General features: G+C 41.3%; 1 protein-coding gene across 1 annotated transcript in view; it reads right to left on the reverse strand.

Moving 5' to 3' along the window:
• SAXO1 (stabilizer of axonemal microtubules 1) overlaps positions 1-27007 on the reverse strand; it is a 66033-nt gene extending 39026 nt beyond the window's left edge. Inside the window, exons 1-2 of the mRNA XM_054583216.1 lie at positions 26974-27007; positions 26488-26542 (exon numbers count right to left, since the gene is read on the reverse strand). Coding sequence (XP_054439191.1) covers positions 26488-26542; positions 26974-27007 — 89 coding nt within the window. The remainder of the gene's footprint in view (positions 1-26487; positions 26543-26973) is intronic.
• Between the last annotated feature and the right edge of the window lie 536 nt (positions 27008-27543).

Consider the following 27543-nt stretch of genomic DNA (forward strand, 5'->3'; position numbering starts at 1 on the left):
AGATCCTGGGTAACAGAAAACAGGGTCTTTAAATGTGTGAGGAGAACAAGCAAGCTTAAAGACTATCTGGTACTAATATGACAAATAGATGCAACTGATGTACCAACCAGCAGTGGCTGCCCTGAGATTGTAGGGGAGTGGGTCACAGTAAAAAAAAAAAATTGTAGTGATAAAGACCATCTTGATTGATTAGCCATGTCTTGCAAGAGAGCCTGGTCAGAGAAGTGAGGATGGGTGATAAATATATGAATGAATCAATCAACAAAAGGGAAGCAAAGGAAGGAAGGAATTCTGCTGGAAATATCCACACACTATTGAAAATGGCAACTTGTAGGAATCACACATTTGAAGAACGCTTAGAATAACACAAAGCCATAAAAATATGAAAAGCTGCTGAGCAGAGAAAGGAATAACATGACCAAAACCTTGAAGAACATCATATTTAGGAAGTGAGCCAAAGAAGTTTCAGAGGGTGGGGAACTAACAAAAAGAATAAAATTCAGTGAAAGAGATGTGAAAAAGAGAACAGTTTAAGTGTTCAACAGTTAAATGCCACAAAAAAATGAAAACAGAAGGACAACAGCAAATTTAAAACACAAAACAACCAGAACTGCCAGAAAATTGAACTCTGTGGAAGTCTGACAACCAAGAAATTAAAGAAGAAACATTCATCCAGACCAGTAGGAAGGGCAGAGACAGGCAGTTGGATCGGAGAGGACACATGGCAAAGTGGCAGTTGGAGGACCAGGTGGGCAAGGCAGTGGCTGGCAGACTGGGTGGCCCCACATTTTATGTGGATAAAATGGAGGAACAGCTGGGAAGCGAGACAGACAGCACAATACAGGGTTCCAGTGCTGGAAAAGAAAGCCTCAAAACCTCTGGAGGTAAAAACCTGTGGGAGTTGAGACAGCACAAAAAACTCCCAGCCCCACAGGAGAGTCCATTGGAGAGATGCACGGGGTCCTAGAATGTACACAATCCCACCCACCTGGGAATCAGCACCAGAAGGGTCCAATTGGCTTGTGGGTAGTGGAGGAAGTGACTGAAAGCAGGATGAGAGCCTAGCAAGTGGCACTGTTCCCTCTCAGACCCCTATCACACACACAGCATCACAACTCAGCGACCTGGGTGGCCCCGCCCTGGAAAGTACCTAAGGCTCCACTACTTCCAATGTAACAGGCGGGCTAAGACAAAGAAATAATGGCCCAAGTGAAAGAACAGATCGAAGCTCCAAAAATAGAACTAAGCGATGAAGAGATAACCAACCTACCAGGTGCACAGTTCAAAACACTGGTAATCAGCATGCTCACAGAATTGGTTGAGTATGGTTGCAAAAGGGAGGAAAAAGTAAAGGCCATGCAAAGTAAAATAAAGAAAATACACAGGGAACCAACAGTAAAAAGAAGTAAACTGGGACTCGAATCAATGATTTGAAGCAGAGGGAAGGGATAAAGGGTTGAATAACCAGAACAGGATGAAGAAACAAGAATTCAAAAAAACGAGCAGAGGCTTAGGAATATCTGAGACAACTTTAAACGCTCCAACATCCGAATCATAGCGGTGCCAGAAGGAGAAGAGGAAGAGGAAGAGGAAGAAATTGAAAACTTATTTGAAGAAATAATTTCCAGTCTGGCAAAGGAAATAGACTTCCAGGAGGTCCAGGAAACTCAGAGAGTCCCAAAGAAGTTGGACCCAAGGAAGCACACACCAAGGCACATCATAATTACATTATCCAAGATTAAAGATAAGGAGAGAATCTTAAAAGCAGCAAGAGAAAAGGAGACAGTTATCTACAAAGGAGTTCCCATAAGACTATCAGCTGATTTCTCAAAAGAAACTTTGCTCATAAGAAGGGGCTGGCAAGAAGTATTCAAAGTCATGAAAAACAAGGACCTACATCCAAGATTACTCTATCCAGCAAAGCTATCCTTTAGAATGGAAGGGCAGATAAAGTGCTCCCCGGATAAGGTCAAGTTAAAGGAGCTCATCATCACCAAGCCCTTACTATATGAAATGATAAAGGGACTTATCTAAGAAAAAGATCAAAAACTATGAACAGCAAAATGACAACAAACTCACAACTATCAACAACTGAACCTAAAAAAAACCCAAAAACGAACAAAGCAAACAACTAGAACAGAAACAGGATCATAAAAATGGAGATCAAGAGGAGTGGGGAGAATGGGAGAAATGGTACAGGGACTAAGAAGCATAAATAGCAGGTACAAAATAAACAGGGGGAGGCTAAGAATAGTATAGAAAATGGAGAAGTCAAAGAACTTATAGTAAGATCCATGGACATGACTGAGGCCCGGGGGGGAAGCGGGGAACAAATGCTGGAGGGAGTGGCGGTGCAGGATAGAGGGGAATAAAGGGGAGGGGAAAAAAATGGACAAGTATAATAGCATAATCAATAAAATATATATATAATAAAAAAAAAGTATCCTACACATTCAGAAAGTACATATATGGTAAGTGTACAGCTCAGTGAGTTTTTGCAATGTGAATATAACAACATCACCAACACCCACATGAAGAACTAACCAACAGCCTGGGAACCAGGTTGTCATAGGAAATTGTGGAGCTTTCATTCTCATTATTCCCTCTTTATTCTCCCATTTTGAATATATCACAATTTATTTATGCATCAAATGATTAATTTTTAATGAGGAAATTGATACAGAACCAAGAAGGCCCAGACTTAACTAAAAATAGTAAAAAAAAAAAAAAAAAAAAAAGATAAATGAAGACACATGAGGGCTGAGGAGAGGATGTCTCATTTGGTGACTAGAAAGCAGCTTCAGTAGTGGCTGGGCTAGAACCAAGGAATGGATGCTATTGAAGAAGTAGAAAGAGAGCAAGATCGCTGTGTTGAAAAATCTGGTGACAAAAGCAACAAGAAAAGTCACACAAGAGCTCAAGAAATCGCTCAGGAAGTAATTACAGAAATTGTTAATTATGCGATTATGATTGTGGGGTAGTAGGTAAAAGTGAAATCAGATCATCTTTGTGTGTAAATTAGCAGGTAGGGATTCTTTAATGAGCCAGAATAACTGATGGAGCCAGAGCCTAGACTAGAAAGGAGATATGATTAAGGAGGGAAGATGGGTAAGGAGACAATTAGAGAAGAGAGATGGGAATCTAAGCAGCACCAGTGCAATGGCCTCAACCCAGGCCATAAGGGCATCTAGAAGACAACAGAAGTGCTAGGAATGGCAGCCAGAAGAGAGGTTCAAGATGTGCACAGAGCTGTATGGTGAGTGTGTTGAAGAGGCAGTAAGACTGCAGACTCTTCCAGCAGTAGTGAGCAGAGAGGGGGCCCAAAAAGGCCCATCCCAATTTCAGGACTTCCCAGCAATGCTCAGCTCTGAGGAAAGACACTCTGGTTCGGCAGAATGAGAGGCTAAGAGACTTGCAGGAGGGCAGATACTATGGAGAACAGCTCTGTTGCGACTCGCAGCTCTCAGGCTGAGCAGGCAGGAGGGAAGTCAGCAGAGCCAGTGGTCCTTGGAGAAACTGAGGGCCTGAAGAGAGCAGCAATGAATATGTTCAGGGCTTTTGGAGAGCTCCTCAGGGGCACCTCCTTGGCAGTTGAAAGGAAGAAGACTTTGTGAAGAAAATATTTAAATTAATTGAAGAAACCTCTTCAAGAAGGTACAACTGGTCAAGGAGATATAGGGTAGGCATTTTGGCAATGGCCCCACTGTGTCTTGCAGAGACACCAAGAAAGAAACATGCCAGTCACAATGGCATCTTTTCTTCCCAACTTTTAGAAAACCAATCCTAAGCGGGAAGGCAGGCACCACTCTGGGCTGTTCTAACTGTGCGTGTCTCTTCCCTCTCTTCCCCAGGCTCTGGCAACACTCCCCGCAGAAGCTGATTCCTACCCAACCTCTGTCACTTCCTTCAGGGAGGCTTTCCTGGACCCCCAGTTCAGGTCATGTTCACTCTACTGTTCCCCTATTCACACACCAATGCTTGTAGTCCCCTGTATAGTCTGACTTCCTGCAGATGGATGTTGGATACGATTGCTTCATATGTGGCACATGATGGGCACTCAATGTATGATTGCTGAAAGCACGCAAGAACAGGTGCAAGAATCACACATGGGCAAGTTCTGTTTATTGTGGTCTGGTCCAGCAGCCCACTTTCAAGCTGTTTAAAAAGAAAACCCAGCAGCTAGACTCCTGTTTGTTTACCCTTGCTGTATGGTGTTTCCTATGTAAACATAGGAACTGGGTTTGAATAACAAATCCTTGAATCTGATATCAAATCACACACATACATAATTTGAGCTATATCACAAATCTAAATGTGAAAGCTAGAATTATAATGTTATAGAGGGAAATATCTTTGTAACTCAGGAAAGGCAAAGGTATCTTAGGTCACAGAAAGTTATGACCATAAAAGAAGGAACTGGTAAGTTAAACACCATCAAATCCAAAAGCTTCTGCTCAAAGATACCATTAAGAAAATAAATAAGTGAGCCAGCCACATGTTTTTTGTAAGACAGATATCTAGCAAAGGACTGGTAACCAGGATATTTAAATTTCATCCATAATTCAAAAATAAAAAGACAAAAAAATAACAAAAAAATTTGAACAGACACATCACAAACAGATATACAAATGGACAATAACATGTACAAAAGTGCTTAACATCATGAGTTATCAGGGAAATGCAAGTTTAAACCACAATGAAATAACACTACACACATACCACAATAGCTAAAGCTAAAAAGACTGACAAAACCTAGTGTTGGCAAAGTGGGATGACTGAAAATATCATTTATTGTTGGTAGAAACACGAAATGACCCAAGCCAATTTGGCAAAATGCACGAGTGGGCAAAAGTAGGCTTACAGTTGTGAGTACACAAAACAGTTAATAAAGCTATTGTAATAATTATAACCTGCATGTCTTTTTCCATATGAACAACTGTAAATCTACTCTTGCCACACCCTGGATATGGCAGTTGCTATATGTGGGCTACTTCCTAGCCCAACAGTTATTCCTAGAACTTATCCAAAAGAAATAAAAAACTGTACATTCACTAAAAAAGAGTTGAACAAGAATGAACATTGAAACTTATTTATATAACCCAAAAACCATCAATGGGAGAATAAACCATGGTATAATCATTCAATGGAACATTACTTGGCAATGAAAAGGAACTGCTTGCAGACACACAACAGCATGGATAAACCTCAAGAACATTTCACAAAATTAAAGAAGAATGAATAAAAAAAAGTGCATACTTTATGATTCTAATTATAGAAAAGTCTAGAACAGAAAAAACTAATCTTTAGTGGAAAAAAAATGAGCTCAGTAGTTACCACTGGGAGAGAGAAGGGATCGACTAGGAAGGGGTGTGAGGGAGCCTTCTGGGGCACCGGTACGGTTCTATATCCTGACAGAGATTTGTATTACACAGGCACATGAATTTCTCAAAACTCAGCAAAAACACCTCAAGACATTTTTATTTCATCGTAAATTTACCTCAAAAGAAGAAAAAGGTATCCAATATCAAACTGTTGTTAATCATATGAATACTGAACTATATAGGGGAAAAATTTACTTTTAGTGGTTTACTTTGAAAAACATTAAAAAGATGGCTTGATGGATGTATGGATAATAGCATAATCAATAAAATATATATATAATAAAAAATAAAGTATCCTACACATTCAGAAAGTGCATATATGGTAAGTGTACAGCTCAGTGAGTTTTTGCAATGTGACTATAACAACATCACCAACATCCACATGAAGAACTAACCAACAGCCTGGGAACCAGGTTGTCATAGGAAGTTGTGGAGCTTTCATCCTCATTATTCCCTCTTTATTCTCCCATTTTGAATATATCACAATTTATTTATGCATCAAATGTTGATTAATTTTTAAGGGATGGATGGATGGAGAGATGTGTCTATGATAATGACAGGATCCAGGCAGCAGCTTGTACAGCCATTCACTTTTTCAAATTCTTTCAACTTTATTGTATGCCTGAAATTTGTCATAATAAAATGTTAGGGAGAAAAAAGAGCAAGTAGAAGTTTCTAAAAATCCCTGATTATAGCTTTGTGGTTAGGTAAGAAAATGTCCATACTTTTAAGAAGTATAACGAAGTACATAGGGGTGAAATGAAAAGATGCCTGGAAATGATGAACGAAATTTGGCAAGAATCTTGATAATTATTGAGGCTGGGAGACGTATACATAAGGATTCATCACTCTATTTTCTCTTTCTTGCAGATTTAAATTTTTTTAATTAGAGAAATATTAAAACAACTCTGTAAGAGGTAGGACAGACATGAAACAAGTGTGTATCTGCTTAAGCAAGAGTTCCCTCGAGGCTAATGCGGCTTTAGTCCAACCACCTGGGACAAAACAAGAGTTTGATTTAAGCTGATGATAAGTGCAGAGCCAACAACCAGAGGAAGCTCTCTTCTCACAGGCTGGAGTTCGTGTCAGCTGCACTGGGCCTGTTCCCACATGGCCTTTTAGTGTCCTCCAGCCAAAAAGCAGCAAGCTCCCATACTTAACTGGAGGTTCACTCTCAAGAAATCTAGTAAGTACCCTGTGAATTTCAGATAAAACCCAACAGCTGTGCTAAACAAATCTTCCCAAGGCTCTCTTCCAAGCATTGCAAAAAACAACCTAAGCCCATTTAATCTTTATCTTAAAGCAATAACTCTCCTTGACCCACCCACCTCACCCCTACCCAAGAGAGGGTTGCTTGCAAAGCACTCGGTGATTACTCTCTTATCACAGTTTTTAGCCCACAATATATTTTTTGTTTTTTGTTTTATCCCACAATACTTTTTAAAATGCTCATTTATGTCTTGCCCAGACTAGGCTCCTTGGGAGGGTTGGGAGGGGTATCTTGTTTGCCACTAGAAAACCAGCTAAGCACAATACCTGCAACACCTACAGGCTTACTAAAATGTTTCTGAATGGCTAGATGAACAATCTGTAAAACATGTATAGTTTGCAGGCCTTTCCCTTATGGTCTCATGTATGGTAGAGCTACCCAGGGCAGAAATTATTAACTTTCCATCAATATCCCAGGAGAGAAAGCAAGGCCAGGGGATTCAAGACTTGCTCAATCACACAGAACCACCAGTGGGTAAAACGAGGAGGAGTGCCAGTTTTGCTGACTCCTCGAGATGCTCTTTTCATCCTATCAAATTCCTTTCCAAGGAAAATTCAAGTTGATTACTCAGAATATGAGACACTTCTCTTTCCACAATCACAGAGCTTGGAGTTGAGGTGTGTGGCCTCTGACCTACCACATTTAAGAGTAAACAGAGCCCAGGGAGCATGGATCTTACTTGGAAAGTAAGGAGAGTAAACAGTTGGATAAACGCCACCGCCCATTAAACCCCAGATGTTTGGCTTGAGGTTTCAACACGTTAAATATCTCAGATAATTAATTAAGGTAGAAAGACAACAATTATGCTATACACCATGTTAATTTCCTCCAGCCAGCTGACATCAACCACTCAACATGTATTCATTTGTTTCATAATTTCTCCCTCCATACATGCCCTGTTCCTCATTTTGCACAAGTAACAATGAGGGACCCTGTTTTCACAGCCTCTTTCTTGGGAATAATCAGGGACTGGCTAGGCTTACCCTGAGCTGTCATCTATGAGCTGTCAGGTTACCCCAAGCAGTGGTTCATAAAAGACAACTCCTCCTCTCTTTGCTTCAAGTTTAGGGAAAGAACTGGAAGTCCTGGGTGAATCTAGAAATAAAATGCTGGCCATCAGCTGAGGTGCACTCCCTACCCAAACCTGTCAGCGTGTACATCCACCATGGACCTGGACTTCCACCTTGAGGTCAAGCCAGTGCATGGTGACAGTTTGCATGGAGCCAAAGGACCAAAGAGCAAGAAGAACTCCAGGCACAGCTGTACTCTGCCTTCTTCAGAAGAGTGTCCCAGTGTCCTGACAGACCATCTCTGGGGTACAGTCAGGCTTCTGTCCACTGTGGAGTTACTGAAATGCCTGGGCGCTGCCAATTGTCTTGTGAATTACGGTGAATTATCAGGCACTTCACAGCATTTCTAGAGGTCCCACTGCCTTAAGCCCCAAAACTTGGTGCTGAGATATTTTAGCCTCCATGTCAGATTTTCAATGCCAGGGTCTCTCTGCATCAAAATTTCTGTGGGCCTTTTTTTTAAAATATGAACCTGTCTCATGTGGTGGATAATGAAGAGGAAATAGCTCCCATTAGCTCTCCCCTGGCTCCAGTCTGATCTGCCCCAGCCCTCCTGCCAATACCATTTCCCACCGGACTAGCCACAGAAAGGAGCACTGTTGTCCTTCATAGCAACAAGGAGCAGCACAAGATGTGCAGGCAGAAGCTCTGAGTCTAGTAGCCAGTGCCTAATTCAAATGGTGAGAACTCTCTCCCCAACTCGCTCATAAGTTACCGGAGGGTTTACCGTCTATACACTGAGTACTATTCCCTAAGGCCCTCTTCTGCTTACTTCAGTTTCTCACTGAAACCCTCACTGCAATTTCAACCAATACCCAAATTTTAACAACTGTTATCATCTCCATCAAAAAAGATTTTTCCAATGTTAATCCACACTGTTTTTCTCTGCTTCTACCAGGCTATTCAAAATTTGAGCCAAATCTCCGATAATGTCATTAAAGTAAAAGAAAAATAATTTACACAATGAGTGGAATGACTTTAGAAAAATAGCCTATTGCACTAAATGTATTCCTTCGTGTACTGTAAATATTTTAAACAAGCAGTTGATTCTTAGGGGCTGATGTCACCGTTACAGGACACCCCCTTTCTTCCTCCCCAAAAAAAGCAGCAGGCTGCATTTCAAGTTTAATTATTACAATTGAGCAGCTGAAATGAAATCACTTTACTATGCTGTGTGTTCCTAATTCAGTATATCAAAGTGGTCTCTGATATCATTAATAATTTTTCTCTATTTCTCATCAGATGTTTAACTTAAAGAGAAAAAGTTTAAATTACCTCTTTCCAACTATGCTTTCAATATAGTCTTATCTCTAGAAATTAAAATTTACTGGTAGTAGATTTATACTCAGTGTGAAACACACTCATTCAATAAAATACATTATAAAATATTAAAGGTAACACACTCTCTTATCTCTGAACAAGTATCTTGCTTTTTATTGATTGCCTAATAATCACTAACAGAAGATCTAGGTTTTGCTTCTTTACTTGACAAACACAAAAAGATTTCTGGCATAAAGAACCAAATTACAGAAAGTGTACTTTTTTTGGTTCATATGTTTTAGCTAAAATCAGAACTTGTTAAACCCCGTGGGCTTCTGGAAGAATGCAGAGGATTTAAAGAGCATTTCTTACTAGACCTCCCAGATGCTGGCAAAGTTCTAGGGAAAGAGGAGGTGTTAGCGGAGAACAGGCAGATATACACACACGATGGGTGTTAACTCCGTTCTTGATTTCTGGTAGAAAGAAACCTTCTTTACAAAAAAAGAGATCCACAAAAATAATATTTTTGGCCCTCTATAATCCTTGTAAATTAACCCTCTTCTTTCTCTCTTCTCAAATCACTGAATAAACAAACACCATACATTTCTAATCGGCTGGTTGAAAACTGTTCTCTGTGGGTCCTTTGCTTTCTGTTCATAAACGTATAAAATTTGTACACCAACAGATCTGTACACTTTCAAAGATAGCCATACAAATAGTTAACAGTCATTGAGTACTGACTATGTCCCTGGCACAGTTAACCCTTCATGTGTATTATCACAACCTTCACAATAACCAGAATGCGTACTAAAGACTCAAAACCGAAGGTTGTCAGTCACTGTAGAAAGTCAGAGGCTGCAAAGGATTGTCTGGGAACCAGCTCAGTTGCAAAAGTCTCGCAAGGGCAATTCCCAAGGGAGTGGACTGCTATCTTATTCTCTGAACCTCTGAGAAGTTTGAGGTGTCAAGGGTGGGAATCCCCCAGCTTTGACCAAATTCTGTCTCTTTCCTCATCCTCTCCCCCTTGCTCCTCTCCTACGTCTTTTCTCCTCTCAGCGCCTACGCTAAGCTGAGTCCTTCGGGATGTAAGGCAGAGACCATTTCCAACCCAGAATCAGGGAGGCAAAGTTCATTAATGGAGCATAGCATCAACAGCCCCAGGTACTAGGAATCCTACACTCTGCAACTAGACAAAGAAAAAGTGAAAACTACTTCCCATAAGCCCTCTCACCGGCAATTCAGGTCATAAAGCCACCTCCAGCTGCAATGGGAACTGTGAAGTCAAAAGTCTGGCTTCTTTAGTCACCACAGTGGCAACAGGCAAGAGAGGTGGGGTTTGGGAAGTAGTTTGAGTGGCCGCGCAACAGAATCTGTTCTCAAAATGATCCTAACGAAATAAGGCACTTTTAGGTATTGTCATTGTAGAACAGGTAGTTGCCATGGTAAGGGTTAGTGAAAACTCCAATGAGATGAAAACAGGTTTTAAGTATCCACAAAAATAACAGTATGCATGCTTATTTACAGCTGCATGCTATTAGAGCAGAATCATTGATTTTAAAGCACTAGTGTCTTTCGACTAGCACTTTTATGCCAAGTTGGCATAAAGCTGCACATCCCAGTAGAGTTGGACAAGGATGTCATGGAATACTGCAAGCCAAATGGAATTTCAGAAAACACATAGGTGACCAGGAATTCAGGCTTGTTCTCATCATTGCACCTCCTGCTCAAAGGGTCCTCATGTGCCTGGTGCTGTTCTGGATACAGTCAAGCAGACTGCCTCATCTGTCAGTGACTCCAGACCAGTTCGTTCAGTTCCTCCGGCTGCTTGAGCAGGTATTCCCAAGTCTGGTACCTTTTCTCTACAGCATTCCAAGCTGCTTGCAAGGCTGGAAAGACACAGAAATCTTCCTGGATAGAAAAGATGCTTTGATTGCACCTATTCTACTCTCATCCTCTGATAATCCCAACATAACATTAACAAATTAAACAACGCACAATAATAGTACAAGTTCGTTTCATTCATTTGTTCATTTACCCACTTATTTATTCATTCATACAGCATTCACAAAGCCCCTATGGCCACATATCATGTTAGGACTGCAGGGGGGAAAGCACATATTCCTGCCTAAAGGCACATACCTACGCCTTCCTATCTTCACTTCCTGACATTGGTGCTCAGCATTCAAGAATGTGGGAAGGGACAGGGGGGAACCCTTCTGCCATATGAAGACAGTGGTGGCACCCTGACAGTCGAGAAAGCAGGCAGGAAGGGGTTGCAGGTTTGGGGATGGCAGACAGAAGAGGCAGCCAGAATAGTGGGGAAGACTGGTTACATTGAACAAATAAGTAAATACATTGAAAATAAAAGGTACCAGATTTGTCACTCTGAGAAGGGATTTCCAGACACAAAGAGAAGGCCAAAAAGGCCTGTGAAGTGTTGAGTTGTAATTGGAAGTATTGGCATGAACAGGTAGACCTTCAATATATATTCAGATATAGAAATACTTATTTTCTCTGAATTTGTGTGTGGGCGTGTGTATACATATACATACATACACATATACAGGGATAAGCAAAAGTAGGTTTACTGTGCCATTGTGACATTCTTTTAAGTAAAGCTATTATAATAATCATAATCTGCATTTTTTTATATGAACTGTAAACCTACTTTTGCCCACTACTGCACATGTATGTATTTCTACATATGCATGTGTGTGTATACATATATAGGAGCAACAAGCACAGTGAGCAATTAGTTCTTGGCTTCTAAATATCATGCTTCACTAAAAGGAATCAGAGGTGTTTGAAGAAGTTTGATTTCAGGGTTGGAGCGGGGAGAATAAAGACACGCATAGAACATCTGTGTCAGAAAGCAAGGAAATACTTAATAAATGATGGTTAAATGTCAAGAGTACATAAGAGCCAGCCTGCAGGAGCTCAGACTGGGAAGAGCTGGAGAGTTAAAATAATGATAGTGTCAGGTTAAAACCCACTGAATAAAATAGAACCAAGAATCCATAATGAAATAAAATAAATACATAAATGGAAGAGAAGAAAATGCTCTTTCCTACCATAGAAAGCCAAGTAAAAAATGGAGAAGAAATGGTGGAAATAGATCATCACTATTTAGCAACCGCGGTGGTGGTGGATGCAGGTGGGAGCTGACTGTGGATACTAAGGCTGATAAGTAAGGTTTTGATAAGGAACAGGATATTCATATAATACAAGAGTATCTCCCCCATATTAATCAAACAAAAAGGGAAAACGGTGACTCTGCAGTGGAGACACCTGGCAGATCCCAACTTGATAGAATGAGCAATGTAAACAGTACCAGTGATGCAATGGGTCGTCATCATCATGTGCCTCTTGATCTAACGCAACAGGAGAAGTCCAGCGTCCTTTCTGCACTTTCCTCCCAACACTGCATGCCTGAGCGGATCAGAAGGAAACACTGCCTGAACACAGGTGGAAGGTGATCCTACAGAATGAAAGGCCTGTCAAGGGCATGAGGTACCAGGAAAAGACTGAGGAAGGTTCCAGATTAAAGGATACTGATGAGATGTGGTTACCAAATGCAACACTATTTCCTAGATCGGATCCTGAACCGGAAGGGATACACATTGTGAGAACAATTGGAGAAATCTGAGGGGTTTATAGATTGTACAGTATTGTTGTATCAGAACTAACCTCCTGACTGGGATGGTTGCACAATGATAATGCAGGAAAAGAGGTTAGGGGTAATGAGTCATCATGTAAGAAAAACGTGTGTTGTATATGTGTCCATATGCACGTGTAGAGAGAAAGACCAAAAATTGAGGTAAAATATTAACAACTGGAAAAAGCTGGGTGAGGTGAAAGGGATACAGAATTTTTTGCACTGTTTTCACAGCTTTTTGATAGGTTTGAGACTCCTACTATTTTTTGTAAAAAACACATAAGAGGACACTGGCCCTGGCTGTTGTGGCTCAGTGGATTGAGTGGCGACCTGAGAAGCAAAGGGTCCCTGGTTCGATTCCCAGTGTAGGGCACATGCCTGGGTTACAGACCAGGTCCCCAGCAGGAGGCACATGAGATGCAACCACACATTGATGTTTCTCTCCCTCTCCTTCTCTCTCCCTTCTCCTCTCTAAAAATAAATTAAAAAAAAAAAAACAACAGGGGGTACTGGTCCCAAAGTTGCACATACCTGAGTTTAAATTCTAACTCAGTAATTTATCTGATCTATGACCCTACGGAAATAATGTGAGGCTCAGCTGCAACATTAAAAAAAATTAACTCTGTTCATAGCAGCACAATTTACAATAACCAAGTGTTGGAAGCAACCTAAATGCCCATCAGTAGATGATTGGATCAAAACGTTATGGTACATATACACAATGGAATACTACGCAGCAGAAAGAAAAAAAGAACTACTAAACTTTGCGACAGCATGGATGGAACTGGAGAGCATTATGCTAAGCGAAATAAGCCAGAGGGCAAAAGACAAATACCATATGATCTCACCTATAAGTGGAACCTAACCAACAATACAAAGATGCAAGGAAAATGAGACCAGCAACACTGAAAGGAAAAGAAATCAACAGAGACAAGAGGGAAGGAGGGAGCGGGGGCGGGGACAAGGAAGGGAAGGGGAAAGTCAAGGAACATATAGCAAGGACTCATGGACAAAACCAAAGGGGAAGAGCTGAGGGAGGGAAGGAGGGAGGGGGCAAAGGAAAGTGGTGGGGGGGGAGGCAGAGGCAGATGTATTTGAAAAAATAAATTAAAATAAAAAAAGAAAAAAGAAAAAAATAATTTAAAACAAAATTAACTCTTCTCACACCTCACAGAATTAGTCTAAAGATAAACTAGATAACCAATAATGATAGTTCCCACTTATTAAACAATATGCTAACATTTTAGAAATACTATTCTGAACCTGGCATAAATATTATGATTCCCAATTTATAATATATGTATAGCCTGAGACTCAGAGAAATGGCATATCCTCTCCATTGGTAAAGAGTCAGCTTCAAAACCCTACTCTCTTTCTACTCTACTGGGCTTCCTGGATGGGCAGTGCCTCACAGTGTGTTTAAAATGTTGAAGTCATTGAGATGTTCTATCAAGTAGCCTAGTAGGAGAGCAGACATATGATTAAATGATTATGATGTAAAGTGTCAATAATACTATGTATATACAGAATGCAATGCAAAACTAGAGAAAGAAGAAAACGATTTTGTGAGGTCTGGCTAAAGGGCAAAAAGATTAGTGGTTTCAAAGGCAGTAATACCTGAATCGGGTGTAGAAGGATGAGGCGGCAATGGAGAAACAAGAGGCAATGGATTTCAGGTGGAGAAGTTCGACAGATGCAAAGCCACGTTGGTGTGACGGCAAGGGTGTTGGGGAAGCAGGACATGGAGGGAGGATGCAGGCTGGGAAGAGATAAATGATTCTGGACAGGTAGGCAGAAAACAGAAAGAGTTTGTGTGCCATTCTTAGAAGTTCACACCTTGCCCTCTTGGCTGGGGTAACATGGCACATCTGCTCCCACTGCCTCTCCCCACACATGTCAGACATCACAAATCCTAGCACTTTATTACACTTCACACAGCCCACACTTCAGGCAGTCCCCACCAATCATCTGGAATTGGCACCTGAAAAAAGAACCATTTGTCATCCCTACTAGGAGGCAGGAGGCTGCAGAGTTGTCAACAGGTGGCTGGTAAGATGGGTTCTGTGCGTAACAAAGCTGAAGCAGGAGGGCAGTGAGGATTGATCAAGGGACAAACTGCAGGCACAGTGACTAGTGAGAAGGAGGTGCCCATCCAAACAAAGTCCGAGCTGGGTGAAGCTTCGAGCTTTTGAACAGTCTTTGTCGGGGCACGTTACGGTGGATAAAGTGTTTAAAGTGCTCCTCAAACAATAAAATCCAGCAGCCAGGGCAAGCTGACAGTAGTGCTCAGGTGACAGTAAGATCCAGGAGGCAGGACTGGAGTGGGAGTAAAGCAAGCAATCAAGAGAGATGTGAATACGTTCACTGACCTTGACATTCCGTGCAAACACAGGTGCAAAGTGACCGTGGCAGTACTGTAACACCCGAGGTGCTACCAGGCCATTAGTCATTTCCTCCAGCATTTAGGTGCTCAGTGAGAGATTATCACTAAAAGGCAATTTAGTCACAGTTTCTATATCGTGAAAAAGATATATGATATTTAAGTACATAAGTTAAGATACACACACAGATATACCCATGTGTGCACACAGACATCTGACACAGTTGGGAAGTATTCCAAGCCAGATTATGGGATGAGAAACTGGTTTCTTAAATTTGATGGGTAGCTGATTACTGGGTACAGTAAAGAAGGGAAGGGGAGGGAAGGGAAGAAAAGGGGATGGGAGGGGAGGAGAGGGAAAGAGGAAGAGAGGAAGGGAGGAAGGAAGAAACTGGGTTTCATCTCTTCTCTTGGCCTCAGTTGCCTGAACTGAAAAATGAAGAGGAACGAAAAAGAGAATCTCTTCTAAGGTTGTAACGTCATAACGCTTACTCCGAACTCTCCTCTCAGAAAAAAAAAAAAAAGCGGAGGTTTGGGAGAGAGTTCTTGCTATGAGCTCAGGAAAGTCAGGCTAAATTGTTTTGTGTATGGATCCAGGGGGGCGGGGGGTAGCAACATCACATCCCAAAACACGGTAATATGATTGAGAAAACCGAAAACATATTGTAAGTGAAGGCCTGAGGAGCATACACATTCTGCTTTAAGATGCTGACTGTTTTTGAAATAAAACTTTAAATGTGCCATAAAAAGCAACTATTCCTTTGGGGAAAGAGTGGCCTAAAGTGTCTTTGATTGTAGCGATGGGAAAGACTTTCATCTGCGCTCTTTAAGAGGTTAATTGTAACTTTCCCCCAAGCTCAGAAACCCTTTTCTGAATCTTGTGGTTGTAATCTGACACGCTGCATGATAAACCTTCGTTTTTCAACAGGCGCATTCCAAAATGTTAACCATAAGGCTCAGAAAGCAGTCAAATGAGTGAAAGCTGATAAGAAGCTGTTTTTGCAAGGCAGTGACAGTGAGTGCGTTCAAGGACAGACACACACATACACACACACACACACACCCACCCACCCACCCACCCACCCACCCCACCCCCGACCCCTGCAGACTTCCAACTACATCTGGTGAAAGTCCTTTATCTTTTGGACTTCTGCTCTTCTAAGTGATCAAGCTTCACCAGAAAGGACAACAAAATACCCACAGAAATATAGGAGTGGGCAAAAAGTAGCATTACAGTTGTGAGTACACAAAACACAGTTTATTCTTGCGTATTTTGCCCACCCCTGTATAAAGCACATAGCACAATATCTGGCACATGGCACTCCCTCAATAACTCATAACTGCTATCATCACAGCCTCCTTTTTCTTCATTACTACTCATGAATTATAACTGTTAGTATTTAGCAGTCATTAAGAGAGATTTCTTCCCTCCAATGAGGTCATCTTCGTGAAATACATAACCACTAAAACCCCCTATGGAATGTTGTTGGGTTGCCTTCTTTTAGAAACAGGCATGAGACAATTACCATAAATTTCATTCTCTGTATAGATGGAAAACTCCGCCATGCTGTTTTTCACAATTCTTTAGATACAGGACCTCAAATGGAAACTGTGGTTCATACTTTCTTCCCAGATGCTAACAGGAATTAACCTCCTGCTATACTTCCATGGTTCCCTCATAGCAAGCTCACTAATAATAATTGTTACCATTTATTGTTCATTTACCACATGCCAGGTAAAGTGCTAAGAGCTCTTCTGCTTATTAACTTCTTCCATTTTCCTGACAACCCAGTGAGATGCTGCTGCTATTATCCTCATCTCCATGCAGTGTCTGAGACTTGGCAAGGTAAGTTATCTAAGATCATACTTCATTCATTCAGGGAGCTACGCATCTGGTAAGGACTGGGACGCAAATCTGAATCAGGTGTTTCTAAATCCAATGTGCTAATGTTTTCCACTAGATTATAATTACTAAGTAAAGAATTCTTAACTTAGGGTCCTTAAGTGAACTTCAGGGGATCTATGAGCCCCTAGGAATTATATATAAAATAATGTGTATGTACCCATTTTCCTTTTACCATATTTTGAGGAAGAGTCCAGGACTCAAAAACCAACAAGCAAAAAAGAAAGAAAGAAAAAGAAAGAAAAAGAAAAAGAAAGAAAGAAAGAAAGAAAGAAAGAAAGAAAGAAAGAAAGAAAGAAAGAAAGAAAGAAAGAAAACAGATTCAAGTGGGACTATATTTTATTACCTTTGTAATTTTTACTACCACTTCCATCACTATCTTCAGCACTCAAAAGCAGTGCCTGATACATGATAGGCATTCAACCACCAGTTATCCAATTGATCTAGACTCTTCTCTGGTCCTTTCTTTCTCATCACCCCTGCCCCGAAATGGAGATGCCATGAGGGTGATGAATTTTTAAAGCTGTTTTTTAGCCAAACACACACGAGAGCTCCATCAGCACAGTTCCAGAGCCCAGCCTTTCATGCTGTTGCACTTCACAGCCTCACACTGTGAAAGAGCAAACGAGCCCCCATCCTGCCCCCTCATCCCAGAAAGTCAAACATCTGCTTGTTCTGGCCCGAAGAGCTTGCCTGCTGAGGAGGCAATGCCCAGCATGGCCTAGCCCGACACACCTGGCCAAATTGAGCTCCAGCTCCATTTTCAGGGTCAGCTATCAAGTAATCCTCTGCTTTATAAACAATCTCACATTTTAATGAAAGCCATTGTGCAAGGTAGCTGTTCCAATATGTGATTTCAGTCTGCAGCTGCACTTACAGATGCCCCACTTTCTAACTGAACCGTGTGCGATGGCTATGAAAATAATAACCCATTCTTGTACTTTCGGCATGCCTACTGTGTGCCACGTACTATTCTAGATGCTTCCACCCATCATCCTGCAATCCACGCAATAGCTTAGGCAGACACTGTCAACATTTTGCAGATGGGGAACGTGAGCTTCTGTCAGAGAGCTTAAATTTGCTCAAGAGTTGAGATCTGACTCCATGTTGGGCCAATAGCAAAACCCTTACACCTCCCTCTCTCTCTCCATGCTTCTTCTTTCTCATGGAGCCAAAATTACTCTCTTCTTAAAGAAAGTCTACTTGAGTTGGAAAATAAGGAAGGCTTCCAGGTCTCAGCAACTTAGGTAGCTGTGAAATGATGGTGTTTTGCAAAACACCATCCACTAAACGGGATTCCACTAAAACGGGATGGCATGAATGAAAGTGAGAAAAATTAGTATATTTCCTAACCCTATTCTAGATGCTTCATTAAAAGCCATTTTTTAATCCCACTATTCAATTACATGCAACAAATATAGGTTTCAAGGCACTGGGCAAGAGAGTGGAGAGACCCAAAAGACTATGATAGTCTTGGACCCCATCCAATGGATTTTCCAATGAATTGAGCAGATTACTGTATAAATTGTTTAACATACTACTAAAACAAGAGAGGAAGAATTTCATAGCATGCTAATGGACCTTAGAGGAAGGAAATAAGGAGACACTTGTTTTCATGGGGGATAGGATAGGAAGGTATGTAATACATTCAGACTTCATAAGGAGATAGCATCAGAGCTGAGAAAGGTCAGGCTCTTGCATGTGAGGGATGAGTGGACAAAGGTGAAATGGGTGTCTGAAGAGAGGGATACAAGCAAAGCCTTAGGGAGGGGAAGGCACAGAGTACTTGATGGGATGGTTTCTAGTCCTTTTGACTAAAGCAGTTGGCCTGGGGGTATGCATGAGGCTGGACACTGCACTGGGAAAGGCTGATTTATCTGCTTAGTTCATTGAATGCAATTGGGAGCCCAATTAAGGTTTTGGTTTAGGAGACTCCTAATCAGCTCTATTTTCCAGGAAGATTAATCTGGCAGGAGGGTATGGACCAGAGAGAAAAGAGTCTAGAAGTGGGGAGACTGATTACAGTTGTCTGGTTATGAGATGAAGGCCTAGAGGATGGAAGGAAGAAAGTAAAAAGTTAAGAGACATTTCATCAGTCCTCAGTGACAGACTGCATCAGAGGAATGAAAGAAAAGAAATTCCCCACCAGAGAAAAGCTCCCTGAAATAGGGTAGTTGAAAGGGAGTTTGCTTGACAAAAAAAAAAAAAAAAAAGGATTTCAGTTTTTTGACCTTTTTAATTGGCTCATGTGTTTACACTTTAGGATTAACAAATTAGAATAATTACAAAGTTTAATTTACCAGTGGTCCTGAAAATCGTGTTATTCTAGAGTCATTTTCATGCATTGAGGTTGCTGAGCTCATTTGTAAAGCTGTTTTCTGGCACATTTTGGTTTAAACTCTCAGAATCAATAGTGGGAACTGAGGTGCTGCTTGGGAATGCGTGTTTAAGCACACAAATTACAAGTATAGTGGGAGGGGAGGCATGGCTGTGGTAGGTCAAATTTGGAATCTGTAGTTTGAAAGGAAGCTTCAGGGGATGAAGATGTCAAGTTTTAGCAGCTCATTAATCCTCCAGACCCACTGAAACTGGTCTGTGAGCTCACTGAACTCGGAGCTCGCTCACTTGCTCGCTTGTAAGGAAGGCCTTGTCAGAAGAGGAGTCCTGTCCCCACTCCCCCAGCTCTGAGCAGCTGAGGGAGAGGAGGAGGGTCTACTGTGCTGGAGCTCAAGGTAAGTCTCTCATCCTGGCTGAGCCAAGCTTGCTTTGGGGAATTTTCCAGATACTTGCAAGCAAAATGAGGAAGACTAGTGTAACAAACTTTTAAAACCTGTGTTTTTTTTCCCTAATATTAAGTAATAGCACTACATTTGGTTTGTGGGAAGAGGCATATATATTTTTTTTATTCCAAAAACAAAACCCATCGTTGAAAAGTTGGAAAGTACAGAAGGGTATAAAGGAAAAACAGGAAAAACTCAGAACTCTCCTATGCACCCATCAGTTAGCATTTTAGTCTATTATTTTCCAGTCTTTTCCACCTGTATTTTTAACATAGTCAAGAGATTTTCACCTTTAAAATGTAGTTATCCTGGAGAGCATTATTTAAGAGCTAAGGAACAAATTGACTCATGGACTTGTGAAATTCAAATCGGACCAGCTGCTAGCTCACCACCTGACAGCAGGGCAGGTGTAAAGTGTTAAAACAACTTCAAAGACTTTCCTAAGGACCTCTGGAAATGGATATAATGACACCTACAAGGAATCACTTTAACAGAAATGCTTCTCCTCTGTGCTTCAAGGTTATTTCTTCATGATGGTTTTAATTAAACAGCTTGCCAATGGAAAGAAGGAGAAGGGAGAGGAAAAGACAGCCCCCATTTACTCCCATTCTCAGTCATAAAATGCTCTGTAGTATTTTCATAACAATTTTACATCTACATTATTGGAGGTAAGCAAGGCTGGTCCACACCCCAACTCTGGAAACTGAGGCAAATAGAGAGCAAGTGACTCATCTAAGGTCATACAGGTTGTTGGTGGCAAAGCTAGAACTAGAGCTCCGGCACCCGGCCCCTTCCACCCCTGCTCCAGAGGGGCCCCCTGAGCAGATTTTCTGAATAAGGGACCAGACTAAAGCTCCTCACATAGTCTGGAGCCCTCTCTGAGTCAGCGTGATGTAGTAATTTTGGCCATTTCACTAGACCATCAGGTAAAAGGAAATTTCCACTCTCCCTTTCTGCGCCTTCTTGTATTTCTCAAATGTTTTGTCAAAACAGATATTCACAAATGGGAGTACTGACTCCTGAGCTCCAGGTGTGTATCAGGAACTCTGTAAAATGCTGTATCACTAGTAATCCTCACAGCAATGTGCAAGGAGCATGGGCCCTACTTTGTATGTATAAAAAAAAAATAAAAGAGGGGTCAGTAACTTGGCCAACGTCCTACAGTAAAATGACAGAATCCGGATTCTAATTCAGCACAACTCTGAAAATTTTGTCCTCAGCCTTTGCCACACTCATGAAATTTAGAGGTGTTTGACTCCCGATGGCTGAGAGAGCTGGAACTTGTCACCAGGGGAGAAAGAAACCCCATGACAAGAGAGACTCCAAGAGGCACAGCGGGGGCAGTACCCATGACAGCCTCCTTTCACACATCACCCTGTTTCCTCACTGGCAGGAAGGCAGGGAAGTGAGGAATGAAAAACCTCGCTCACAAGGGCAGACTTGTTGTTGGGGACACAGAGCCCTCTCCAGCCCAGCTCAGCCCCAACCAGACAGTGACCACAATAGGAATAGGAACAAGCAATGAAGACACAGTTGCCCCTAGATGTAGAGAAAGGTGAAGCTTGTACTGTGAGACACCAAGACAAGAAAATATCTCACTTCCAAATGGAGCCCGGGGGATTGAGCTGTCACACGCCTTGGAATTCCACAGCAACATTTACTGGGTAATAATAAAAATGCCTCTCCCCGGAGAGAGCACCCAAAGAAGCCTGTGTCTGAGGCCCTGGCAGGAGCTGGGAAAGCCAATCCAAAGTACACTGAAACACAAGATGGAAGCCCCAAAGGCAGGCACTCCTGCGCCGTCCTGTGGTGCTGCTGACTTCCGGCAGAGTCACCATGGCAGTAGGAGTGACCCACAGCAGAGCCTTCCTTCGGTGGCTTTGTATTTAACATCAACACAGGAGAGAAAACAAGCACAGAGGTAGACAAGGCAGTCCGGCTGAATTTCACTGAGATACCTAAACTTTCTCACCAAAGCCATTCCATTCCCTTACTTGCTGGATTTTGAGATGTCTAAAAGAACAGCTTTTGAAGACTCACTGTGCAGTAACTTGGCAGCCTTTCCTTAATTTATGCATTGAACTTCTATATACTAAGTTTGTGATCCTTTACAGAGATCCAAATTAAAGGCTATAGCCCTCGAGCTCAAGGAGCTCAGAGTCCTGTCAAGACCAACAAATATTTATGCTACTAACTGCTTTGATGGCTGTATTTACATAAAGCTCAGTGAGAGTCCAGAACCCTGAGCACCTGGATCAGCAGAGGAAACTAGAGAGGGCTTCAAAGATGAGGCAGCATTGAAGGAAATGGGCCATTAGCAGGGAAGACATCCAAAGAAGAAAGAACAAGAGCAAAGGTACTGAGAGAGGTATGGCAGAGCAAGGTATATTTCCAAAATTACAAATGGCCCTTTATTCCTGGAACCTAAGAGTACAAGAAAGAAGTCTTGGGAGATTAGGCTGGACAAGGAGGTAGTGGCCAGACTTTGACAGGCCTTCAGCAATACATGAAGGGTTGTCATTTTATGCTGCAGGTGATGGAGAACCCCGGATGAGCTCCAAGCTGGGAGAAGAAAAGGCCAAGCATCTTTAAAAGATCGCTCTGGCCACAATGTGAAGGGAGTCCTGGAAAGAACAGGGAGGTCTGTTAGGAAGCTACTGTACCAGTTCAGGCAAGATTCATGGGATCCAGAAGCAGGCAGGGGCGTCAGGAGTGGAGAGCAGGGACGGACAAGAGACATTAGCAGGTAGAATTGTCAGGACTTAGAACATCTGCACACTTCGCAGTGTTCACTGCTGTTAATAAACCCAGGGAGTCCTTTAGCAAGTATTTCCAATGGAGACCCGGATGTTGGAAATTTAACTATATACAGTAGGGTGACTGTAGCTGGACTGCAGAGAAAGGAGATTCACTTTGTTACTTGGCTTGCCAGCTACGCAGAGTAGCAATGGGCCTGGGTTACGGGGATCCCCTACCGCACCTCCTGGCACAGCTGCCTGAGCAAGGACTGAGACCCTGCAGCTCAAAATGGAACCCAGAGGCCCCCTAGAAGGAGAGAAGGTGAGAGTGTTCGCAACCACCACCCTCCGTCTCTGTCTCCCTTGCCCTTTCTGTTCCGGCAGCTGCATTCCAAAGACTAATGAGAACAAGGTGCAACGTGGTTTAACAATTTTGATACATTCCTTAGCAAAACATAATTTCTTTAAAAACACATAGGCTGCATTACAGTGACTCCATCAGGCAAGACACATGTCAGGGAAAAAAACATAAGAAAATTTGGCAGGTATGTATAATGTGTCAATAAATTAAACTAAGTTTATTTTCACAAAACCAAACGGTCAGACTTGCTCGTGGTTTCCTACCAAGGAATAAGAATTACTCCCTAGAGACAGCAATCAAAGTGCAATTAGACCAGTCCTGGAATTTTTTTAAACATACTATCCTTCTTCACACATGATTGCTTCTTCGTTTTTAGCAAGACTCCTTAACTCAAAGAAACAGTAATGGGGCTTTTCTAAGTTCGGGTCCTTTTGTGATAACATGCAGTTATAAAACAGATTTTTATTTAAAGCAATTGGTTTACAGTTAAGACTAACTGTCCATCACAATGTATGCATTCATTTGTTCATTTAATGAATAATAGCATTGCCTGCTGAGTTGGCTTATTGCAAATGCTGGCAAACAGAAAATCTATTTTCCTAATAATTGCAATAATTGTTAGCCTCTGGGCATGAATTTATCACTCTGAGGATATTCCATTAAGGTCCTAAGTGAGTAAAAAGTTTTTGAATAAAGGAACTATTGTACCAGGTTAACTCCATATTTTCAAAATGTAACAAATGGTCAAAGAATAGAGACACCAACAATGGATGAAGGTGTATATAATTTTAAAACAAATCAGACTAAAGATTGATGATATCTGCCTCAGAAAATAGCACAGAAATTTTATGAAAAGAAGTGATACTTTTTCCTGTGGCCTAACAGAACTGACATCATCATCTTGGGGGAAAAAAAAAAAAAAAAAGGAATACCCCACCATGTTTACGAAGATTGGAAAGACTGTTACCTGGGACTAGCTGAAGAACTTCAGAAAAACTCAACAGTCGGAAGCAAGGGGAACAAGCTGCCACATACATTTGAGCAGGTTTCATACTGCACAAGGGAGACAGGGTGATAAGTAAGAGGGAATTGTCAATTTGCATATTTATTTGGACAATTTTTCAGGAGACAGTAATGGAGGAAATTGTTCTAAGAAACTCAGCATAACAATTTTCTGAGAGATGGAAGTTAAGTGCATCGAGGAAGGGGTGCCTTGTTTCCAATGTGCACAAAGACTTCATATAGACTAACAACAGCCCTGATGCAAGGTTTGATAACTGGGTGGAACACAATTCGAGTGAGTCTTTGGAATAAGTCGCTGCTTTGAATCAACTTTCCAACCCAATGCCTTGCTCACAAGCACTCCACACACGTTTAATAAACAAACAAAAAGCCACCAAGATAATTGTCAGGTATGGTCAGGTCAGGTGATGAACCAGGATGTTAATGAAGACAGTGTCATGATTCTATTGCTGTAGAAGCCAACAGTCTTAGCACAGAGAAGAACACTTGATCATGAGACCACACACTGTACTCCTTAACGCAGGGGCAGACGCATGTTTTCTTCCCCTCTTGCTCATACCTGGAAAACAGAAACTCCAAGATGGTGGACTTACATAATGACAGCAGCCCTATCCTTCAGTCACCGCACAAAGAAGAGCCTCTGGCTATATCTGATAGATAGATCTTTGTTATAAATACTGAGACTTGAAGATTTCTTGTTACTGCAGCATTGACTAGTATTATCTAATATAAGAAGGCAGACAGATGACCCCACTTCCCCCTATCCATGTGCCCTCCTCAGGTTGTCCAGGCTACTGTGACCACCTGTAATCAGTAATGCTATTGCGGGGGGAAGAGCTAAGACTTAAGATTCTCTCCTCCTGAACCCTCACAGCTGGATTCTTCTGTAAGGAAGTCTTAAACATTGTTCTAAGATCAATGAAATACTGCTGATAGCATCTGTTTACCACAGGGGGAAATGCCAGGTTCTTATGAAGCACTTAAAAGAGCACAGAATGAGGAGTCAGAAATAACAGGCTTTAGTTTGGGTTTTACAACTTCCTAGTGACACAGTGGCTCTGAAGGTACCATTTGTTTTCCGTAAGCATCAGAGTCCTCCCTCTTCTTCAAAATGGGGATAACCATATCTTCTCTTAAAGGAGATAATGAGGATCACATCCCAAACACATGTAAAAACATTTTGAAACAAAGCGTATAAGCATAAAGAAATACTAACCACCCAAAATAGCATCCATTCAAGCTTCTCTACATATCCTAGTTCATGAGTCACCCAAACTTCTAAACTCTAATGAAAGCAAAAATACTGCTAACTAGACATCGAGGAATGTCTTATTGCACGTGTATTATGTTAGGCTATAAGCACAAGGCTAATAAAATTTTAGCTTACATCTGTATAGCACTCTATAGTTTATTAAGTTCTTTCATAGATATTAAATCATGGCAGAGCTATGCATTTTATGTGCTGAATGTATATTTTATAAAGCACTAGGGCCTTTATATAATCAATGTATACACTATATGCAGGTCCACTCTATGTAACTAGGAGTATAATGCTATTATTTCAGTTATTACATGATATATATTGCTCTATCTTTATTTTCCTAACATATTAATGGCCATATTTAAGATTTATATGATGCTGAGCACTTTGTCAGGAATAAAATTCCTAATTAAAACTAGACTCCTATGGGGAACTATGATTCACTTTATGGTGATCCACTTCACACTGGTTCCCAGATCATATAGCTACTCAAACTAGGGTCCTACCTGAACCCAGGTTGTGAAAATAATTATTAATTGAACAGCAGTATGAAAACTTGTGAAATTTTGTTTTGAACTTGCCCCTATGGAATTTATGTTCTTTATTTTTAAAAGAAAGGAAGGTAATTTGGCTTTTAGTACACAAAAAGCAGTTATAGAATGAGGTTATACAGCTTATAATAAGGTATGAATAATCTCTCACCCCCTTCATCTGTCATTACTTTCATGAAAAATGGCAAATATCCCACCTCCTTTTAATGGAATCATCTGAGAATGACTTTGAGACTAGAAAATTAATAAAACAAATAAATGATGTTGAAACATAACATTCTATGCCTCTTTCTTTCTCCACCCCACTCCTCTTTAAGTGAAAGTAGAGCAGGCTCCTCATCCAATACCAAATGACTAATTCAATTAAGTTCAAACTGAAGGCCTGTTTTTTATATGGCTATTAATATAGCCTGCATTGATGTTTATAAAGAGCTTAGAGATTTTTAGGTTATTCATGTTATCTGAACCCTAAGTGCTCAGATAGCCATAGTTATTAACACAGATTTATCTTAGAGAACTTCAAAAATATACATTGAATTTATAGAGATGACCAACTCATCATTAAAGAACCCTAGTTATTGGAAATTTCGTGTTTTCAGCCATCGTGCGTACACGCGCGCACATGCACATCTCATACCTCATCCTTCAAATGTTTGGTACTTTCAGACCTCTCAAAAAATAAATAGCTCAGAAGCTATAAAATTACCAAAAGGCTGTCCATGGAATATCAGATTCACTTCAGACCATGCTGAGCAAAGTGTTGAATCTGAACTGTGTCACTCAAAGGTTCTCAGCATGTAGCTGGTGGGCCACTCTCTAGGGAGGACATTTCAAGGGGCACAGTAAGCTCTTACCTGTCCCAAAGGACCCTCCGCATCATGTCTGAGTAGCCAACAGTTGAGCTGTTGACTGTAACAGTTGAGGAATGGGAGAGGTGAGAGGAAAGGAATGTTTTTTGAATAGGTGCCACATGGAAAAGTTGTTTCTTTACCTACATTATCTTACTTAAATCTTAAAAGAGCCACCTGGGCAGGCATCATCACCTTAGTGTTACAGAGGAGAAAGCAGATGCTCAGAAAGATTAAGTAACTGGTCCAAGGCCACACAGCTACCAGTGTCAGAGTGAAGCCCACAACTGATTCCAGATGTCACGCACCTCCCACATTCCGGGAGGGATGCATAGATTTAAATTCACAGATTTTAATTTTTCTCCTAATGACTACCAAATAAACCAGGCCCTACTTCCTATAGCCTATGATGACAGGCTTTTAAAAGTCAGGAAATCAATGGGTACTTAAAGGGAATCATAAATAACAAAGGCTCCCAGTTAAAATGGTTACCTGAGAGCAGGAAGGCCTCAGCCTGTGGACACATCCTAACCTGTCAGGATGGATGTTTTGCAGGTTGTGTGTTGCTGAGCGCTTGGTCAGGAAATGAACCTCCTATTAAACTAGGTTCCCATAGGAAAACAAAATTTGCTTTACACTAAGGCTTCTAGATTGAATGACTACTGAAACTAGAACCTGGCTGAACAGCTTCTGGAGAAGTGCATCAAGGGGCTGCTAAGATTAAAAGTGGTCCAGGACTGAGGAGGGCCAGGAATCTATAGGATAACAGTAAAGGGACGCCATTAATAAAGACCTTCCCAGTATGCCAGGCACCATTTAATCCTCAGAAGAACCCTATGAGATAGATATGACTTATCCCATGATCCTGTTCTATAGATAAGAACTAAATAAAGCTGAAAGGAGTTAAACTTTCTTGCTTTACACAGTGTATTAGCTTCCCGAGGCTGCCACCCAACAGTATCATGCGCTGATTGGCTTAAACAACAGACATGGACTGTCTCATAGTTCTAGAGGCTAAAAGTCCCAAATCAAGGTGTTGACAGGATAGGCTCCTTCTGAGAT

Source organism: Pteronotus mesoamericanus, unplaced genomic scaffold (genome assembly GCF_021234165.1).
Source record: "Pteronotus mesoamericanus isolate MK-2021 breed Mesoamerican mustached bat unplaced genomic scaffold, CSHL_Meso_final contig_73, whole genome shotgun sequence".
Lineage (NCBI taxonomy): Eukaryota > Metazoa > Chordata > Mammalia > Chiroptera > Mormoopidae > Pteronotus > Pteronotus mesoamericanus.